The sequence below is a fragment of the Prionailurus bengalensis genome, chromosome E3, assembly GCF_016509475.1.
Source record: "Prionailurus bengalensis isolate Pbe53 chromosome E3, Fcat_Pben_1.1_paternal_pri, whole genome shotgun sequence".
Taxonomy (NCBI): domain Eukaryota; kingdom Metazoa; phylum Chordata; class Mammalia; order Carnivora; family Felidae; genus Prionailurus; species Prionailurus bengalensis.
In genome coordinates, this window is record NC_057357.1 from 22,104,071 (window position 1) to 22,122,125 (window position 18,055).

General features: G+C 48.4%; 1 protein-coding gene across 1 annotated transcript in view; it reads right to left on the reverse strand.

The window, feature by feature from the left end:
- Positions 1-18,055, reverse strand: part of SLC5A11 (solute carrier family 5 member 11) — a 49,163-nt gene that overhangs the window by 1,593 nt on the left and 29,515 nt on the right. Inside the window, exons 9-15 of the mRNA XM_043560265.1 lie at positions 16,904-17,109; positions 12,116-12,251; positions 5,552-5,659; positions 5,071-5,221; positions 1,628-1,796; positions 1,011-1,226; positions 192-363 (exon numbers count right to left, since the gene is read on the reverse strand). Of these exons, the coding sequence (XP_043416200.1) occupies positions 192-363; positions 1,011-1,226; positions 1,628-1,796; positions 5,071-5,221; positions 5,552-5,659; positions 12,116-12,251; positions 16,904-17,109 (1,158 nt within the window). The remainder of the gene's footprint in view (positions 1-191; positions 364-1,010; positions 1,227-1,627; positions 1,797-5,070; positions 5,222-5,551; positions 5,660-12,115; positions 12,252-16,903; positions 17,110-18,055) is intronic.

Genomic DNA, 18,055 nt, shown 5'->3' on the forward strand with positions numbered 1-18,055 from the left:
AAACATTAACTAAATAAAGGAAAGAAAGAAAGTTACTGAAGAACCCACTTGCAAGGCTGGACATTGGGAGTCGGGCGATGCTAAAATTTCACTTCTGCCCCTTCTCTGGCTTATGATTTGGTAGGAAAAGTCCCCCCTGAAACAGAGAATTCTTCCCGGGCTTCGACTGTAACTGAGGAGAGACCACTCACAGCTGTGGGGTTTGGATATGTTTTCTTGAATCATCTCCAACTGGATGGTGGTGATGCTGGTCTCGGGGGTCCCATTCTGAGAGACGGGAAGAGGCAGGGGAGTTGCTGGGGGGAGTGGCTGCTCCTTCTGGACCATGGGGTCATGACGAGTAAACCAGGTCAGGCGGCTTACCTAAGGAGCAGCGATGGATTAGAAGATTGGGGTCCCCTGTTCGACCCCGCGTTCAGCTTCATGTCTGAGAATGTCCCCGGCCTGGCCCTGTCACTGCACCTACCACGAGCTCCACTCCCTGCACTCTTCAGAAGCAGCGGGCATCCCCCCCACGATTCCCCCAGGTAACTTCAGCAGCCTCAGTTCTGTTGGGACCTCCCCCCACCCCTCCCTCATTCCAGCCCCCAGAGCTTATTAACCCCAGCCCGGGAATCTGGGGGGACCCGCCCGTGAGCCACTCAGCACGTATATTTCTCTAGCTACAGGGACTGAATTGGTTCGCAGATACATGTGTCGAGCCGACTCCATCGATGGGAATCGGGAGCTTTGCCAGAAATGCTGGGACGAATATGTTTCTGCTATTGCTTAATGAATATAAGAGAAGATAAAAGCCTTAGAAGCTGGCAGGCCCCTGTGGTGCCTGAAAATAGAGGCAGAAATAAGGATGCATTCTGATGACCTCAGCCCTGAATCAGGCCGTCCCTCAAGCCTAACCCTGGATGTCCCAGCTTTTTGAACAATCGAACCCTCTTTGTTAAGGCCAGCGTGGGTCTGTCTGCTCACGGCACAGGGTCTCCGTGGTGACACAGTACCAAACCCAAATGTACCATTTCCTTGGAGGGTGGCTCCGTGAACCAGCTCACAACGGACACCGTGATCAGAGTAACCGCGGACAGAATCATGGAGAAGTAGAGGTAGTGGACGTGCTTCACCACGGCCGGGCGGTCATCTGGCTGGTCACACCGAGGCTGCGTGTAAACGAAGTCCAAGGCCAGCCGAATCAAGCCTAGGAGAAGGCCCAAGATCAGACCTGAGAAAGCACCCTGTAAATCAGAGCAAGGCCATCTTAGAGACGTCCAAGGTTAAGGGGCGGCCGGCCTGGGCCTCTGCGGACCTCGACCTCGACCTTGACAAGCCGTCCTCAAGAACTTGGCTCTCTAGGGACGGTCAATGCACACGTCAGTGATTTGAAAGGACTGCAAGTTACTCAGCTGTTTATCTTTCACACGTGACTAATCATTTATGCATAATTCACTCCTTGTTAACTCGGCTCCCCCGTTTAATGACGGAATGCATCAACACAGAACCCCCATCGCTGCTTTGCAAAGGCCAGGTGGCACCCTCCCCATGCCTCCCTCCACAGAAACGCATCCCCGGAAACGCCACCCATCCCCTCACGGGGCGGCGCTAGCTTCTTGCGTGGTGGAGACTCGTCCAGAGCTACCTTTTCATTGGTCCGCTTCCAGAAACATCCCATGATGAAGACCACAGCCACTGGCGGCTGCAGGTAGGAGCTGATGGACTGGATGTAAATGAAGAGCTGGCCCCCCTGGCTGGCCTGAACCACGGGGATCCAGAGGATGGAGATCAGCACCAACAACAACACAAACACCCTGACAGCAGGCCGAGAGAGACCCTGGTTAGTATGCCTCCCGGGATGCTTACTGCTGTCTCTTGTTAACAGCTCTATTGGGGTAGAATTTTCACACCATAAGATTCACCCATCGCAAGTGTACAATCCCAGAACTTCGGGTAACACAATCAAGATTCAGAGCATCCACTGCTGGGGCGCCCGGGTGGCTCAGTTGGTCGAACGTCCCACTTCGGCTCAGGTCATGATCTCACAGCTCGTGAGTTCGAGCCCCACCTCGGGTTTTCTGCTGCCAGCACTGAGCCCACTTCAGAGCCTCCGTTCCCCTCTCTCTCTCTCTCTGTGCCTCCCCTGCTCACACTGTCTCCCTCAAAAATAAACTAACATTCCTTATGAAGATAAAAAGCTTCTGCACAGCAAAGGAAACAACCAACAAAACTAAAAGGCAACCAACGGAATGGGAAAAGATATTTGCAAATGACATATCGGACAAAGGGCTAGTATCCAAAATCTATAAAGAGCTCACCAAACTCCACACCCGAAAAACAAATAACCCAGTGAAGAAATGGGCCGAAAACATGAATAGACACTTCTCTAAAGAAGACATCCGGATGGCCAACAGGCACATGAAAAGATGTTCAGCGTCGCTCCTTATCAGGGAAATACAAATCAAAACCACACTCAGATATCACCTCACGCCAGTCAGAGTGGCCAAAATGAACAAATCAGGAGACTATAGATGCTGGAGAGGATGTGGAGAAACGGGAACCCTCTTGCACTGTTGGTGGGAATGCAAATTGGTGCAGCCGCTCTGGAAAGCAGTGTGGAGGTTCCTCAGAAAATTAAAAATAGACCTACCCTATGACCCAGCAATAGCACTGCTAGGAATTTATCCAAGGGATACAGGAGCACTGATGCATAGGGCCACTTGTACCCCAATGTTCATAGCAGCACTCTCAACAATAGCCAAATTATGGAAAGAGCCTAAATGTCCATCAACTGATGAATGGATAAAGAAATTGTGGTTTATATACACAATGGAATATTACATGGCAATGAGAAAAAATGAAATATGGCCTTTTGTAGCAACGTGGATGGAACTGGAGAGTGTGATGCTAAGTGAAATAAGCCATACAGAGAAAGACAGATACCATATGGTTTCACTCTTATGTGGATCCTGAGAATCTTCACAGGAACCCATGGGGGAGGGGAAGGAAAAAAAAAAAAAAAAGAGGTTAGAATGGGAGAGAGCCAAAGCATAAGAGACTGTTAAAAACTGAGAACAAACTGAGGGTTGATGGGGGGTGGGAGGGAGGAGAGGGTGGGTGATGGGTATTGGGGAGGGCACCTTTTGGGATGAGCACTGGGTGTTGTATGGAAACCAATTTGTCAATAAATTTCAGAAAAAAAAAAAAATAATAAAAAATAAAAAATAAATAAAATAAACTAACATTAAAAAAAAAAACCCCGCCAAACTGTTTTAAACAGTTGGACCGTTTTACATTCCTACCTGTAGTGCTATGAAAGTTGCTATTTCTCTACCTCCGTGTCTCTCTTTTTTTAACGTTTATTTATTTTTGAGACAGCGCGTGTGCGCACGTGCGCAAGTGGAAGAGGGGCACAGAGGGAGACAGAGGATCTGAAGCGGGCTTTGCACTGACAGCAGAGAGCCCGATGTGGGCCTCAAACCCACACCTCACGACCTGAGCTGAAGTCGGACGCTCGACCAACTGAGCCTCCTTGCCTTTTTGATTACAGCCATTCTAGGGGGTGTGTAGCTTTCTAGGGGTACAGTCTCATTTTATAGATTGATCTAGATCGCAGATCCTTTGTCAGCTACATGGCTTGCAAATATTTTCTCCTCATCTGTGGCGTCTCTTCTCATTGCCTTGATGGTGTCCTTTGAAGTGAAAAACTTTTAGCTTTTGATGAAGTCTAATGTATTATGATTATTTTTTCTTTTCTGGGTTATGCTGTGTCTGACCTAAGAATGCTTTCACTAACCCAAGACTGGGACAGCCCTCCGGGCTCCAAGATGCCTTATTAGCATGTATTTTACATAAAATTTGCATACCATTCGTTTTGGTCACTTCCGGTCCCCCCCCACTAGACTTCAGCACCTTGCAAAAAGCCTTGATAGAAAAGCCTTCCCTGAGGGGGTGCCTGGGTAGCTCAGTGGGTAGAGTGTCTGACTTCGGCTCAGATCATGATCTCACAGTTTGTGAGCCGGAGCCCCACGTCGGGCTCCATGCTGACAGCACAGAGCCTGCTTCAGATTCTGTGTCTCCCTCTCTCTGCTCCTCCCCCGCTCACGTTCTGTCTCTCTCTGCCTCTCCTCTCTCAAAAATAAACATTAAAAAAATTTTTTTTAGGGGCGCCTGGGTGGCGCAGTCGGTTGGGCGTCCGACTTCAGCCAGGTCACGATCTCGCGGTCCGTGAGTTCGAGCCCCGCGTCGGGCTCTGGGCTGATGGCTCGGAGCCTGGAGCCAGTTTCCGATTCTGTGTCTCCCTCTCTCTCTGCCCCTCCCCCGTTCATGCTCTGTCTCTCTCTGTCCCAAAAATAAATAAACGTTGAAAAAAAAAAAAAATTTAAAAAAAAAAAAAAATTTTTTTTTAAAGGAAAGCCTTCCTGAGTCCCCAGAACCCCATCCCCCCTTTACCAGGCTTTGGGGTCCCACCCAGTCCAGGCTGCAGACTCCTCCTCTGAATTTTTACATCTCCTGGCTCCTGATCATAGCACTCATTGGGGTTGTAATTTCCTTTTATTTTTTTTAATTAAAAAAAAGTTTATTCATTTATTTTGAGAGAGAACACACGAGCAGGGGAGGGGCAGAGACAAGAGGGAGAGAGAGAATCCCAAGCAGGCTCCATGCCATCAGCACAGAGACCAATGTGGGGGCTCGATCCCACGAACCATGAGATTGTGACCTGAGCCGAAATCAAGAGTTGGACGCTTAACCATCTGAGCCACTCAGGCACTCTGTAATTTGCTTTTTAATTATCCTTTCTCTGTAATTCTCTTCTCTTTAGTTTTGTGAAAGCAAGAACTAAATCTTTGCTTTGCACTGCTGTGCGCCCGGCCACCTGGCACATAGTAGGTGCTCAGGGAACGTCTCTTGGATGAGTGACTTCTCTGCACAGAGTCCTAAGGAACCTCCCCTTTGCCATCAGAGGAGGCTGAGCCTCCAGGATGAGTGGCTGGTGGGGCGTGGCCTCTGGGTGGGCTCAGCCTTCTCCTCCCTGGGTGTGTGGGACTTTTCACTCCCCTCCCCCGGCCCTGCTCCTTACGGCCTTACCTGCCGACAATCATGAGCTCCCTCTCCGACGCCCGGGGCCGGATGCAATTCCAGAGGTCCATGGTGAAGATGGTGCTGGCACTGTTAAAGATGGAGGTGAGGGAGGACATGAGCGCCGCCACCATCACGGCCATCATGAGCCCACGGAGCCCTGGGGGCAAAAGGGAGGTCTATGGGCCTCAGGTTTCTCCTGCTACCGGCTGTTACCTCCACTCATGACCCCAGGACCCCAGGCCTGTAGCACCAGCTGATCCCAGTCGGTGCCCCTAGGAGGAGGCAGAACTCAGGGGACCATGAGGAGCGACTGGGGTTGGTTGTGGGAAGTCAGGCGGAGACCCCTGCAGAGCCAGGGCCTGGGTTTTATCCGGGGGCTCTGTGGCTCAGTCCCTCCCTTCTTGTCCCTCCTTCAGGTCAGGGCTCAGCTGAGGCCCTCCTTTCTGGAGGCTCCAGGGGACTGCACTTAGGGGAGAGGGGACATTACCTGTGGGCAGGAGCTCCAGCACAAGTTTGGGGTACGCGATGTCTGAGCAGCCAGAGGGATTGCTGCAGACCTTCAGGCAGGTGTCTGGGTCCGCACAAGCCACTTGATCTGTGGAAGAAACGAGGCCCGGAGTGAGCAGAGCCTCTGAGCCCAGGCCTTGCCAAAACACAGCCCGCCTGACGCAGGCCGGCACCAGGAGCCAGGGTTATTGTATATACCAGCAAAGCTCAATGAAATAAAGGAGCCTGGACTCTGTACACCACGACCTTCTTGTTTAGCCTTGCCATCGCTGCAAAACTGGGACGGTCACATAACGATCGTAGCGGGGGTCGGCCGAGATGACATACGTCATGCGCTTAACACAGTCTGATACCCAGGAAGGGCTGGATACATTGCAGCTGTTTATTACCGTGACCCAAATAAAGCTGACATACACCTAGCGGCCACTCCCTCCACAGTGTCCTACATCAGGCTGCATCCCCGGATCCCCCAAAAGGGGCCGCAAGCATTTCACATCTTGCCTGCCGTTTGTCGGAGGTGCAAAGGCGAATGCCATTGACTGGCACGTGGCGAGTTATTTTCTAAATCCCTCTTTACCCATCTCCTCAATAGCGTTTCTCACTGTAGGCTCATAACCACCCGACCACGCTGGCTGAATGTCTCTTCTCCTCTCCCTGTAATTCTGCATCAGGTCTTTTCCCTCCTGGACAGCATTCTAGTTTCCTAGTGTAAATCCATCATGGCTTCCTGGCATCTGTAGTTCTTTCTTTTTTATTTTTAAATTTTTTAATGTTTATTCATTTTTGAAAGACAGAGAGAGACAGAGCACAAGCAGGGGTGGGGCGGAGAGAGAGAGGAGGACACAGAATCTGAAGCAGGCTCCAGGCCCTGAGCTGTCAGCACAGAGCCCGAGGCGGGGCTCGAACTCACGAACCGTGAGATCATGACCTGAGCCGAAGTCAAGACGCTCAACCGACTGAGCCACCCAGGTGCCCCCTGGCATCTGTAGTTCTTTATGTCTTCCTAGCCTAAGGATGAACACAATCCCAGAAGACGAGCCTAGGTCTCCGGCTCAGAGGACAGAATGTGTGGCATTGAGTAGGTGCTCAATAAATTTTTATGGGGCCGGGGCTAGCTATCACAGAACTGCTGTTTACTTTTTCATAACCATATGAGGAAGGCAGAGATTACTTTAACCATTTCACAGATAAGGAACCAGGGCGAGGGACCTGATTATAAACACCTACGTCATGTCAGAGGCAGAGCTGAAACCCAGGTCTCCTGACTCCCAATCCAATTTTTCAGAGGAGGAAGACCAAGAGAGTGTATGTTTTCCATCTTTAATGAGCCAGTCACCTCATCTGAGGCTCAATCGTGACCACTGGGGCCTTCAGAACTCTGTATGGTCTCAATGGTTTGGCACCTGCATCTGAATGACATCTTTCCTGTCACCTTTTCACCTTCTGCCTTCCTCAGCTCCTGATATCTGAGCCGACCAATGCTCCTCACCACCGTGCCAACGTCTACCCAACACCTGTCACCCTGGCTGGGCCACTTGTGATCTCTCAAGTCTCCTCTGCCAGATGGACTGAAAACTAGCTCCCATGAATCACCTCTGGCCCCCTATTCTCAATCCAAAGGCTTCAGTCCTTTTCCCTCATTTTGAGGGGTGACACTGCTTTTCAGCCCATCTCGAACCTCAGTTTACAAGTGAACATGGAGCTCTCCACTGCCTGTGCCGACTTCCCCCCCACCCCCCCGCCCATTCCAATGCAGTTCCAGTGTCATGATAATCATTTAGGTGAGGCCTCAAAAGCAGATGTTGGACAGTATACCAGATGAGCTTATATATTCTATATTTTTACCTGCATTAAAACTGCTAATTTAATACATGTCAAAGGAGACCACGATTTTAAAATGCAAAATGGGGCACCCGGGTGGCTCAACTGGTTAAGCTTCCAACCTCGGCTGAGGTCATGATCTCGAGGTTCGTGGGTTCAAGCCCCGTGTTGGGCTCTGTGCTGACAGCTCTGTTTCAGATTCTGTGCCTCCCTCTCTCTCTGCCCCTCCCCTGCTCACACTCTGTCTCTGTCTCTCTCAAAAATGAAAAAAAAAATTTTTTTAGATGCAATATTGTTGTATCTTCCTTTTTGTAACATCAGACCTCAGAAATGGAAATACTCTTGGCCCTTTCATCCACTGGGAAGTCCAAAGTCATACTGGTCTCTATAAAATTTCTCCACACGCTGTCATTTGTCTTCTCAAGGACGGGACCCTTTGCTCCACTAACATCCACCAATGGGTGTTGTGGCCACAACCGATCATACAATTGCTGCAGAACAGAAGTAGATGCCCCCAAAACTCTGGTTCAATCCTTACATAAAATTAAAACTGTAGACCAAAAGGGATATTTGATGAGAAGTCTTGAGCTGAAAACATCTTAAGAAAAATTATTTTGCGAGTTCAAAGTTCTTGGCTTTTTATGACTCCTCTGAGAAGTCTTAAAAGATAAGGAAGTACTGTCATTCCCATGCCCAGAACATCGTAAGGAGCCTCCCAGTCGGGCAAAGGTCTTGTTCACCTTCAAATCCTATGGGCTTTGCTCCTTTTTGTCCAAAAGCCCCTGTCTTCAAGGTACATCTAGAAGGAGAAAGACTCTCCCGGAGATATTTAATTAACTACACAGTTTAACCTTTGGTTGTTAACTTCAGGTTGTTTATCCTTCTCGACATGCAACCTTCAACCATGAAATGTGACAGACACAGTTTACAAGGCCATTGTCCTTGTCTGTTCAGCTTAAAGAATCCATAAGGATATTAGTTGGCTCAGCTAAGTTACATGGGGAACCAACGGCCTGGCAGATCATTAACCCACATGCAGTAACAACCACCCACATGCCTTAGGTTAATTAATCAACCATTCAGATCTGGGGCAGGTTCTTCTGTCAGAACCTCTGATGTCTGACAGGAAGGATGCTTCTGGCAATGTCAGATCCGAATAACACAAAACCTGTTTCTGAATGCCAACATTCACCGGAGGTTCACTATGGCTCAGGTGCTACAGATAAAGACAGTACATATACCTTCTTTATATTCTTCACAACTCCATGGGGAAGATGTGGTTATTACCCCTATTTTAAAGACAAGTAAATTGAGGCCCAGAGAGGTGAAAAGGCTTCCCCAAATCATACAGCTAGAAGTCTCATGGGTGGGTCTCATTCCCATTTCCAGGGCTCAGGTGGGACCACTGGCTTTGTAAATGGGTACATTTCTAGACTCATGTTTTATTGGTTTTGAGGGTGGTTTTGCTTCTCAGTTTCCACTAGGGTTCATTTCAAAGTCTGCACCATTTCTCACTTGGATAAGCGGAAGAGAGTGCTGTCCAGACTCATGATAGCTCAGGACTGCAGCATCCTTTTAGGTGGTTTCTGGACCCAATTGAGGATTCAGGGGGCACCTGGCAGAGCAGACATGGGGGAAGACACAGGAACAGGTAAGTAGAGTGGCCAGGGTTTCTCAGTCTTCTGGAGGGCTTGTTAAAAACAGATTGCCGGGCTTCAACTCCAAGAGATTCTGATTCAGTAGGTCTTGGATGGGGCCTGAAAATTTGCATTGTTTTTAAAGAGAGAGAGCACAGGTTGGGGAGAGAGGCAGACTGAGACAGAGAGGGAGAGAGAGAGAGAGAGAATTAAACAGGCTTCACACTTGAGTGTGGAGGGGGCTCGATCCCACAACTCTGGGATCATGACCTGAGCCGAAATCAAGAGTCAGGTGCTCAACCGACTGAGCCACCCAGGCGCCCCTGAAAGCCTGCATTTCTAACAAGTTCCAAGGCGACACTGATGCTGCTAGACTGGGGACCACACTTGGAGAAGCACTTGTCCAGGCCTTCAAACACATTATGACCACCTCACCCTCTCCACCCTACTTCACTCTCTCTTCACACTTACTGCTGGTACCACATGCTAGAGTGTTTTGATTTATATTTTAGCTTGCTTTTTCCTGAGTACCAGACTCATCCATTACATTACAAAGTCCTTAGGGGCAAAGAACATGGCATCGTGATTGCTGATTGGCTGGCTGTTAACAGTGATGGTCAGGGTCTTGGGATTGGTCTTCCAGACACCGATCCAAAGCTTAAAGTGTAATTTGCTGCAAGATACAGTAACATGAGGGGCACCTGGCTGGCTCGGTCAGTTGAGCGTCCAATTCTTGGTTTCTGCTCAGGTCAAAACCTCATGATTCATTAGTTCGAGCCCCGCGTTGGGCTCTGTGCTGACAATGCGGTGTCTGCTTGAGATCCTCTCTTTCCCTATCTCTCTGCCCCTTCCCTGCCATGCGCGCTCTCTCTCTCAAAATAAACAAACTTGATACATGATTAAGAGTCGGGCTTTAAAGGCCGATGCACCTAGGTTCAAATCCCAGCTCACCCAGCACTAGCCAGGTAACTTCTGGCAAGTCACGTAGCCTAGGAGGGGTATAGATTGCTCTTCCATAACCCCCACATCCAACCCATCATTAATCTTATTAGCTCGGGGCGCCTGGGTGGCTCAGTCGTTAAATGCTGGACTCTTGATTTCAGCTCTGGTTACAATCTCACAGTTGGTGAGTTTGAGCCTCGCATCAGGCTCTGTGCTGACAGCACAGGACCTGCTTGGGATTCTCTCTCTCTCTCTCTCTCTCTCTCTCTCTCTCTCTCTCTTTCTCTCTCTCTCAAAATAAATGAATAAACTTCAAAAAAATCTTATTGGCTCCACTCTGAAATGTATTTTGAAAACATCCATATGGATCAACTTTTTTTTTTTTTTAATGTTTAGTTTTGAGAGACAGAGTATGAGCAGGGGAGGGGCAGAGAGAGAGGGAGACACAGAATCCGAAGCAGGCTCCAGGTCTGAGCTGTCAGTACAGAGCCCAACGTGGGGCTTGAACTCACAAGCCTCGAGATCACGACCTGAGATAAAGTTGGACGCTTAACCGACTGAGCCACCCAGGCGCCCCTTTGTGGATCAACGGCTTCCTTGTCACAGAGGACATCCCTGGAAAGCTTGTCAGAAGAAACCACTGCCCAGCATTCCCTGCAACATCTCCCTGTGCCTGTCACTCACAGCTGTCGGCACAATCAATGGATATTTATTATCTTTTTCTCCTCCACCACTAGAATGTGAGCCCTACAACAGCAGAGATACTGTTTGTCTTATTCACTAATGGATCCCCAGCATCTTCTAGAATAAGGCCTGGCAGATCATTGGCTCTCAGGATCTTTGGTGGATACACAGAAGAGTAAATAAATGAGCACATGAACTGACTTCTCTGAGCTTCAATTTCCTCATCTGTAAATGAAAACAGCCCTAACAGTACCTATCTCTTAAGGCTGTTTTGAGGAGTAAATGAGATAATACATTAAAAAAAAAAAAAAAAAAGAGCAAACACTTCTACAGTGCTTACTTGTGCCAGAACTGCTTTCCGTCTCATGAAGTAATATCCCCGTTTTATGAGTGAGGAAACAGAGGCAAGTGGCTTTCCAAGGTCACACAGCTAGTATGTGGCAGAGCCAGGATTCTGGCTGCACCGTTCAAATCAGAGTCCATATTCATAACCACTGCACTCTCGGTTAAGACTCGGCATGATGAACGTAGGTTGCTTAAAGCTGCATTCTTGTGCACATGTTAAGCCTATCCGAGAGCTGTGTATTTTCCATCAAGTCACTCCAGCTCTTAGTCTCAGGAGGGTTTTTCCAAGCCTTGTGCGCTTTCCCTGGACACTGGCCCAGTGACTCTAGGTTCTCCATGCCATCTGGACTGCAGGAACATGAGCCCAGCGTCTAGCACCACGGACAGCTCCCCACACTTTCCTCCTAATGCTTACTGTCCTAAATTATTCTGACAAAATTTCTGGGCCATCCTACCCTTTCTTTACCAGGTGGCACTGTTTAGGATAAAGCACAAAGGAGGAAGCACTCTAGGTTACACTCCCCTTTGAGTTAACAGCCTTGGTGGGCATGAGAGAAAGCTCACTGATACGGAAAAAGAGGAACTTTCCTCCATACAGATCAGCTGTTCCTGACATCACAGTGACTCCCGATTACACCCTCCCCCCAGTCCTGTTTATCCACACAGTGCAAATGTCATCACTTTACCAGACTGAAAAAACTTTTCTAAGGCAAATATTCTAGAGGCTATGATATCCCTGATTTTTGTTAAATACCCCCAAAGTTATTTGGCCACTGGGCCAAAATGACCAAATGGAGCTGAAACACTAAAGCATTAAGAGGAACTCTCACATTAGTCTTTAGGAAACTGACATCTGGAACCACACGATCTTAGCTCAGTTTGTGGCTTCAAAAAAATACACACGGGTCACCCCTCGATTGGACATATACTAGACGTTCCTGTTGCACCCCTGTTGGGAAACAGTATAGAGTCAAATGTCCGGATGGAGATACCTCAGTCAAAATCACTCTGCAGGGACTCCAATCACATTCTAGGATGGCAGTCATACATTTAGAACATGTCACAGGGCCTGAAACTCAAAGACAGATGGCCTCTACTCCCCACTGTCTTCTCACCTGGGAAGAGGACACGACTGACCATTCCAGGGAATACCATCATGAAGAGAGGAAGCACCTTCAGGTAGGCAGCCATCAGAGAGCCTCCTTTGGCATGGGACAGGTTCTTGGCAGCCAGAGACCGCTGAACAATCACCTGGAAAACAGTGGGGTTGTTGGGAGCTGAGGTGGCTCTCTGTAACGGCAAACTAAGTGTGCACAGCTCCTGAGTACGTGTCAAGGACTTAGGATCTTGGTTTGCCTGGCTTCCCTCAGAGGAAACATTGCTTCCCTATCTCCAATACCCATCGTACAGTTTGGGAAGCCAGGAATCCCATTCTGTTCCCTCCCCACTCCTTTATCCTGGGATTGCCGCTGGCCAATTAGATTTCTCCACAGAGTTACTCTATTTCTCTGGCTACCATTTTCAGTTAAGGACAAGTACAAATCCAAGGTGGGCCAGTTACAACTTCCCATGGAACGTCTCTAAGTATCCGACTTCAGCTCAGGTCATGATCTCATGGTTCGTGGTTCAAGCCCCGTGTCGGGTCTGTGCTGACAGCTCAGAGCCTGGAGCCTACTTCGCATTCTGTGTCTCCCTCTCCCTCTCTGCCCCTCCCCTACTCATGCTCTGCCTCTCCCTCTCTCAAAAATAAATAAACATTAAAAAATTTTTGAGAGACGGGCGCCTGGGTAGCTCAGTCGGTTAAGTGTCCGACTTCAGCGCAGGTCATGATCTCATGGTTTGTGAGTTCGAGCCCTGTGTCCAGCTCGGAGCCTGGAGCCCACTTCCGATTCTGTGTCTCCTGTCTCCTTCCCTCTCTGCCCCTCCCCCACTCATGCTTTGTCTCTCTGTCTCTCAACAATGAATAAACGCTAAAAACAATTTTTTTTTTAATTAAAAAAAATTTTTTGGAGAGAGACAGAGCACACCCCCAGGCCCAAGTCATGGAACCACAGTTCATAGGACTGGTATGAAAAGGAATTAATTCACCGAATGGTTAGATCAGGGCCTGGATCAGCATCAGGAAATGTTTAAATGCCATTATAATTGTCTACTGTTACTTACCTTCTCAGTCTCTACCCAGGAAAATCTGGAACATTCTTTGTGAATTGTGAATGCTGCTTTACCCATGTCCTGTTCTAAAAGTAGCCTAGACAGAGGGCTGTGTGTTCCCTAGGGCAGCACCAGCACAGTGAACCAAGTCAGAAGACTCTACAGAATCTAGGTCAGCAGCTATACTGTGTGGTCAAAACCAGAGTCACAGCGTCAAGGAGCGCTTGGGTTTCTAGGCCCTCTTGCCCTGCCTGGCATTTGCAAGGAGACAGAGTCCCCTGTGACTACGTCCCCAGGCTCCTGAACCATGCAAGGTGGGTTGGAGGTGGCTTTCAAAGGGTGCATGCTGGAATCCCAACTAAGAAGGGCGTGAGGAATCTCAAGGAAATATTTGCACAAATTCATACTGTGTGAAGAGCAGTTAACAGGGGCATGTGGCTGGCTCAGTGGGTAGAACATGTGATTCTTTTTTTTTTTTTTAATTTTTTAAAAACGTTCATTTGAGGGAGAGAGACAGAGCGTGAGTAGGGGAGGGGCAGAGAGAATCCAAAGCAGGCTCCAGGCTCTGAGCCATCCGCACAGAGCCTGACATGGGGTTTGAACCCACAAGCTTCTGAGATCATGACCTGAGCTGAATCCAGACACTTAACCAACTGAGCCACACAAGGCTCTCCTTTGCGATTCTCCATCTCAACATTATGAGTTTAAGCCCCACATTGGGCGTGGAGCCTACTTAAAAAAAAAAAAATAGTAACATAAACCATAGCAAACTTATAAATGTTTTTAATGGTGTATTAGCTGTCTCTCCAACAAAAGGACTATGACCAAATTCCTCATGCTTTCCTCTTCTGTAACCATTAGTAACCCCACTTAACAGATGAGGAAACAAGATGTTAGGATGCCAAGGTTACCCCCCCCCGAACTTAATTCCAGGCCTGGTAAGTTTGCTTTTTTTCATGTTTATCTTTGAGGTGGGGGAGGGGCAGAGAGGGAGGGGGACAGGGGATCCAAGCAGGCTCCTCGCTGTCAGTGCAGAGCCGGACGCGAGGCTGAAACTCACACCCCGAGCCGAAACCGGATGCTCAACCGACTGAGCCACCCACGTGCCGCCAGGCCTGTGAAGTCCAAAGCTCATACTGTTAACCTAGATCTGCGCTGTGTCCCAAGGTCTCCTCTACCTGAGATGGGCTGAGGGGGAGAAGATTTGCCAAGGACGGGCTCCTTCTTAGAGGGGCCGTACACGTGCGCTGCGTCCACCACTGCCCCGGGCGCAGAGGAGTCGCGGCCCGTGGGGGGACCCAGCCTCCTTTTCCTGCAGTGTTGACCGGCATACATTCCGCGGCCCTACTCCATGATCGTTACTTCGGTTAAACTTCCATCATCCCTGACTCTGCAATACGGCTGCCAAGATGGCACACAGGTCTCTGGTCTTCAACAGGAGAGGCATTTTGATTCACGGGGCTTAAATCTTGACAAAGTACGAACAGGTATACAGCAGGAAACAACTTCCGTCCAACCTGGCGCGACTGCCCTGTCTCCCTGCCCATGAGCCCTCTTCTTTCTTTTACCTACATGCATCCGGGCTCCTTTGTGCAAATATAAGAAATGAGAACATTGATTCTATCCACACTCTGTTAACACAAGGGCTTATTATGCATCCTGTGCTGCCTTGTACCTTATTTGTTTCTCCTTTGCACTGGTTGTTCTCTCTGCTGCACACTCTGTTCCCCACCTATCGCTGGGAGCCCTGCTCCTCTCCTTCGAAGCCTGTACTTCCAAGGGTCACTTCTTGGTCCTACCTCCCCTTGCCACCCTATTTTATTTATTTTTTAATATATATTTTTAATCTCTACACCCAGTGTGGGGCGTGAACTCAACCCTGAGATTAAGAGTTGCATGTTCCACCACTGCCCTTTTAAAAAATTTTTCATTTATTTTTATGGGGCGCCTGAAGCCTGCTTTGGATTCTGTGTCTCCCTCTCTCTCTGCCCCTTCCCCAATCACGGTCTCTCTCTCTCTCTCTCAAAAATAAATACACATTTAAGAAATAAATTTTTAGGGGCGCCTGGGTGGCGCAGTCGGTTAAGCGTCCGACTTCAGCCAGGTCACGATCTCGCGGTCCGGGAGTTCGAGCCCCGCGTCGGGCTCTGGGCTGATGGCTCAGAGCCTGGAGCCTGTTTCCGATTCTGTGTCTCCCTCTCTCTCTGCCCCTCCCCCGTTCATGCTCTGTCTCTCTCTGTCCCAAAAATAAATAAAAACGTTAAAAAAAAAATTTTTTAAAGAAATAAATTTTTAGGGGCGCCTGGGTGGCTCAGTCGGTTGAGCGTCCTACTTCGGCTCAGGTCATGATCTCGCGGTTCATGAGTTCAGGCCCCGTGTCGGGCTCTGTGCTGACAGCTCAGAGCCTGGAGCCTGTTTCAGATTCTGTGTCTCCCTCTCTCTCTCTGACCCTCCCCCATTCATGCTCTGTCTCTGTCTCAAAAATAAATTAAAAAAATTTTTTTAAATAAATAAATAAAATTTTAATTTATTTTTAATTTTTTAAATGTGTATTTATTTGAGAGAGTGTGAGTGGGGGAAGGTCAGAGAGAGGGGACAGAGGATTGGAAGCAGGCTCTGTGCTGACAGTAGAGAGCCCAATGTGAGGCTTGAACCCACGAACCGTGACATCATGACCTGAACCAAAGTTGGATGCTTAACCAACTCAGCCACCCAGGAACCCATACCACTACCCTATTTTAAACTGCACTCCCACACTCAACTCCTGTTTCCCTACCCTGCTTTAAAAAAAAAAAAAATGATATATATCACCTTTAAATATTCCACACAATTTGCTTAAGTAGATATATTGTCTGTCTACCCCCCCCCCCACTAGAAGAAGGTGAGCTCCGGGAGAGGCGAGAGCCCTGTCTGATTTGTTTGCTCGTGATTTCCAAGTGCCTGGTACACAGAGGACACCCAGTGAGTATTTGTTGAGCAAATGAGGCCCACTATCAATTTTAATCTCCTTTTGAAATATATCATCTGTTTTGCTTAGTGGATCTTTCCCGACATTAGCAGGATGTATTAAGAGTTCCCCTTCGTGGGCACCTGGGTGGCTCAGTCAGTTGAGTGACCAACTCTCAGTTTCAGCTCAGGTCATGATCTTGCAGTTCATGGTTTTGAGTCCCACATCAGGCTCTGCACTGATGGTGCAGAGCCTGCTTGGGATTCTCTCTCTCTCTCTTTCTCTCTCTCTCTCTCTACCCCACCCCTGCTCCTGCTCTCTCTCTCTCAAAATAAATAAATAAACTTAAAAAAAAAAAAAAAAAAGAGGGGCACCTGGGTGGCTCAGTCGTTAAGCATCTGACTTTGGCTCAGGTCATGATCTCACGGTTTGTGAGTTCAAGTCCCACCTTGGGTAAGCTTGTGCCCTGCTTCGGGGGAACCCCACTTCTCTCTCTTTCTCCCTCTGCCCCTCATGTGATTTTCTCTCCTCTCTCTGCCCCTTGCGCACTTGCACCCTCTGTTTCTCTCTCTCAGAAAGAAAAGAGTTCCCCTTTGCAAATATTAGTAGCTTTGGATTTGCCCCTACATGAGCAAGCTCAAGAGGTAAAACAACACACAGATGTAGGAAGGAAGTAGTCGAGCTTGGGGGCAAGGGGGCGGGGAATGCAAACAAGAGCAGATGGAGGGAAGAAAAAACCGGAGTCTCCGGCCCCCCAAGGAAAGAAGCCTCCCGGAGGGCGCTCGCTCGGCCGGCTGGTCTGTACCTGATCCGTGCACCAGTACCAGAGGGACGGGATGGACATTCCAAATAGGATCCCGGGCCACGGGAGATCGGATGTCAGTGGGTCTCTGAAAATATGGAAGGCGTCATCTCGGGGCAGTCCGCAGCTGCTGTTCTCACTCCGGTTGCTAGCCAGGGCCAAGAAGTACTTCTCCTTTAGGCCTTCCATCCCTCCGACTGCAGCAAAACCTAGAATTCAGAGGAATAGCAAATTGTCCAGAAACTCAGAGCAATCCACACCAAGCGGTTAAGGGGATGGTAGGAGATGGGTGAAATCCTACTTAGAGCAGAGCTACTCAGGAAGGTTAGTCGCCTTCAAGGTTCTTAACTTTTTTTATATGCCTTCAGTAGTGATTATGTATTGCTTCTCAAAATATTAATAATCAGGGGCGCCTGGGGGGCTCAGTCAGTAAAGCGTCTGCCCTCAGCTCAGGTCATGATCTCACCCTGCGTCGGCTCTGTGCTGACAGCTAAGAGCCCGGAGACTGCTTTGGATTCTGTGTCTCCCTCTCTGCCTGCCCCTCCCCTCCTGGTGCTCTCTCTACCCCACCCCTCAAAAATGAATAAACATTAAAAAATACTAATAACGCATAATACAAAATACATAAGACTGTAAAGGAAACAGATATACTGAAGACAATCATTGAAACATAAAAATTGTGACTCAATAATTTACATATTTGCTCCATTAAACAGTAAGAACCAGCAGTGAGTGTAATAATAATGTATTTATTTTTAAGATTTTATTTTAAAGTAATGTCTACACCCAACATGGGGTTAGTTAAAATGAAGGTTAATATAAATGGCTTTAAAAAAAATGGCTTTTTCTTCTTTTTAATCACTCTAAAAGACAACTGACTGTCTAAAGCAAAACTTGTAGCATTGTATTGGGGTTTAAAACATCTGTAAATGTAGGGGCGCCTGGGTGGTGCAGTCGGTTAAGCGTCCGACTTCAGCCAGGTCACGATCTCACGGTCCGGGAGTTCGAGCCCCACGTCAGGCTCTGGGCTGATGGCTCGGAGCCTGGAGCCAGTTTCAGATTCTGTGTCTCCCTCTCTCCCTGCCCCTCCCCCGTTCATGCTCTGTCTCTCTCTGTCCCAAAAATAAATAAACGTTGAAAAAAAAAAAAAATTTT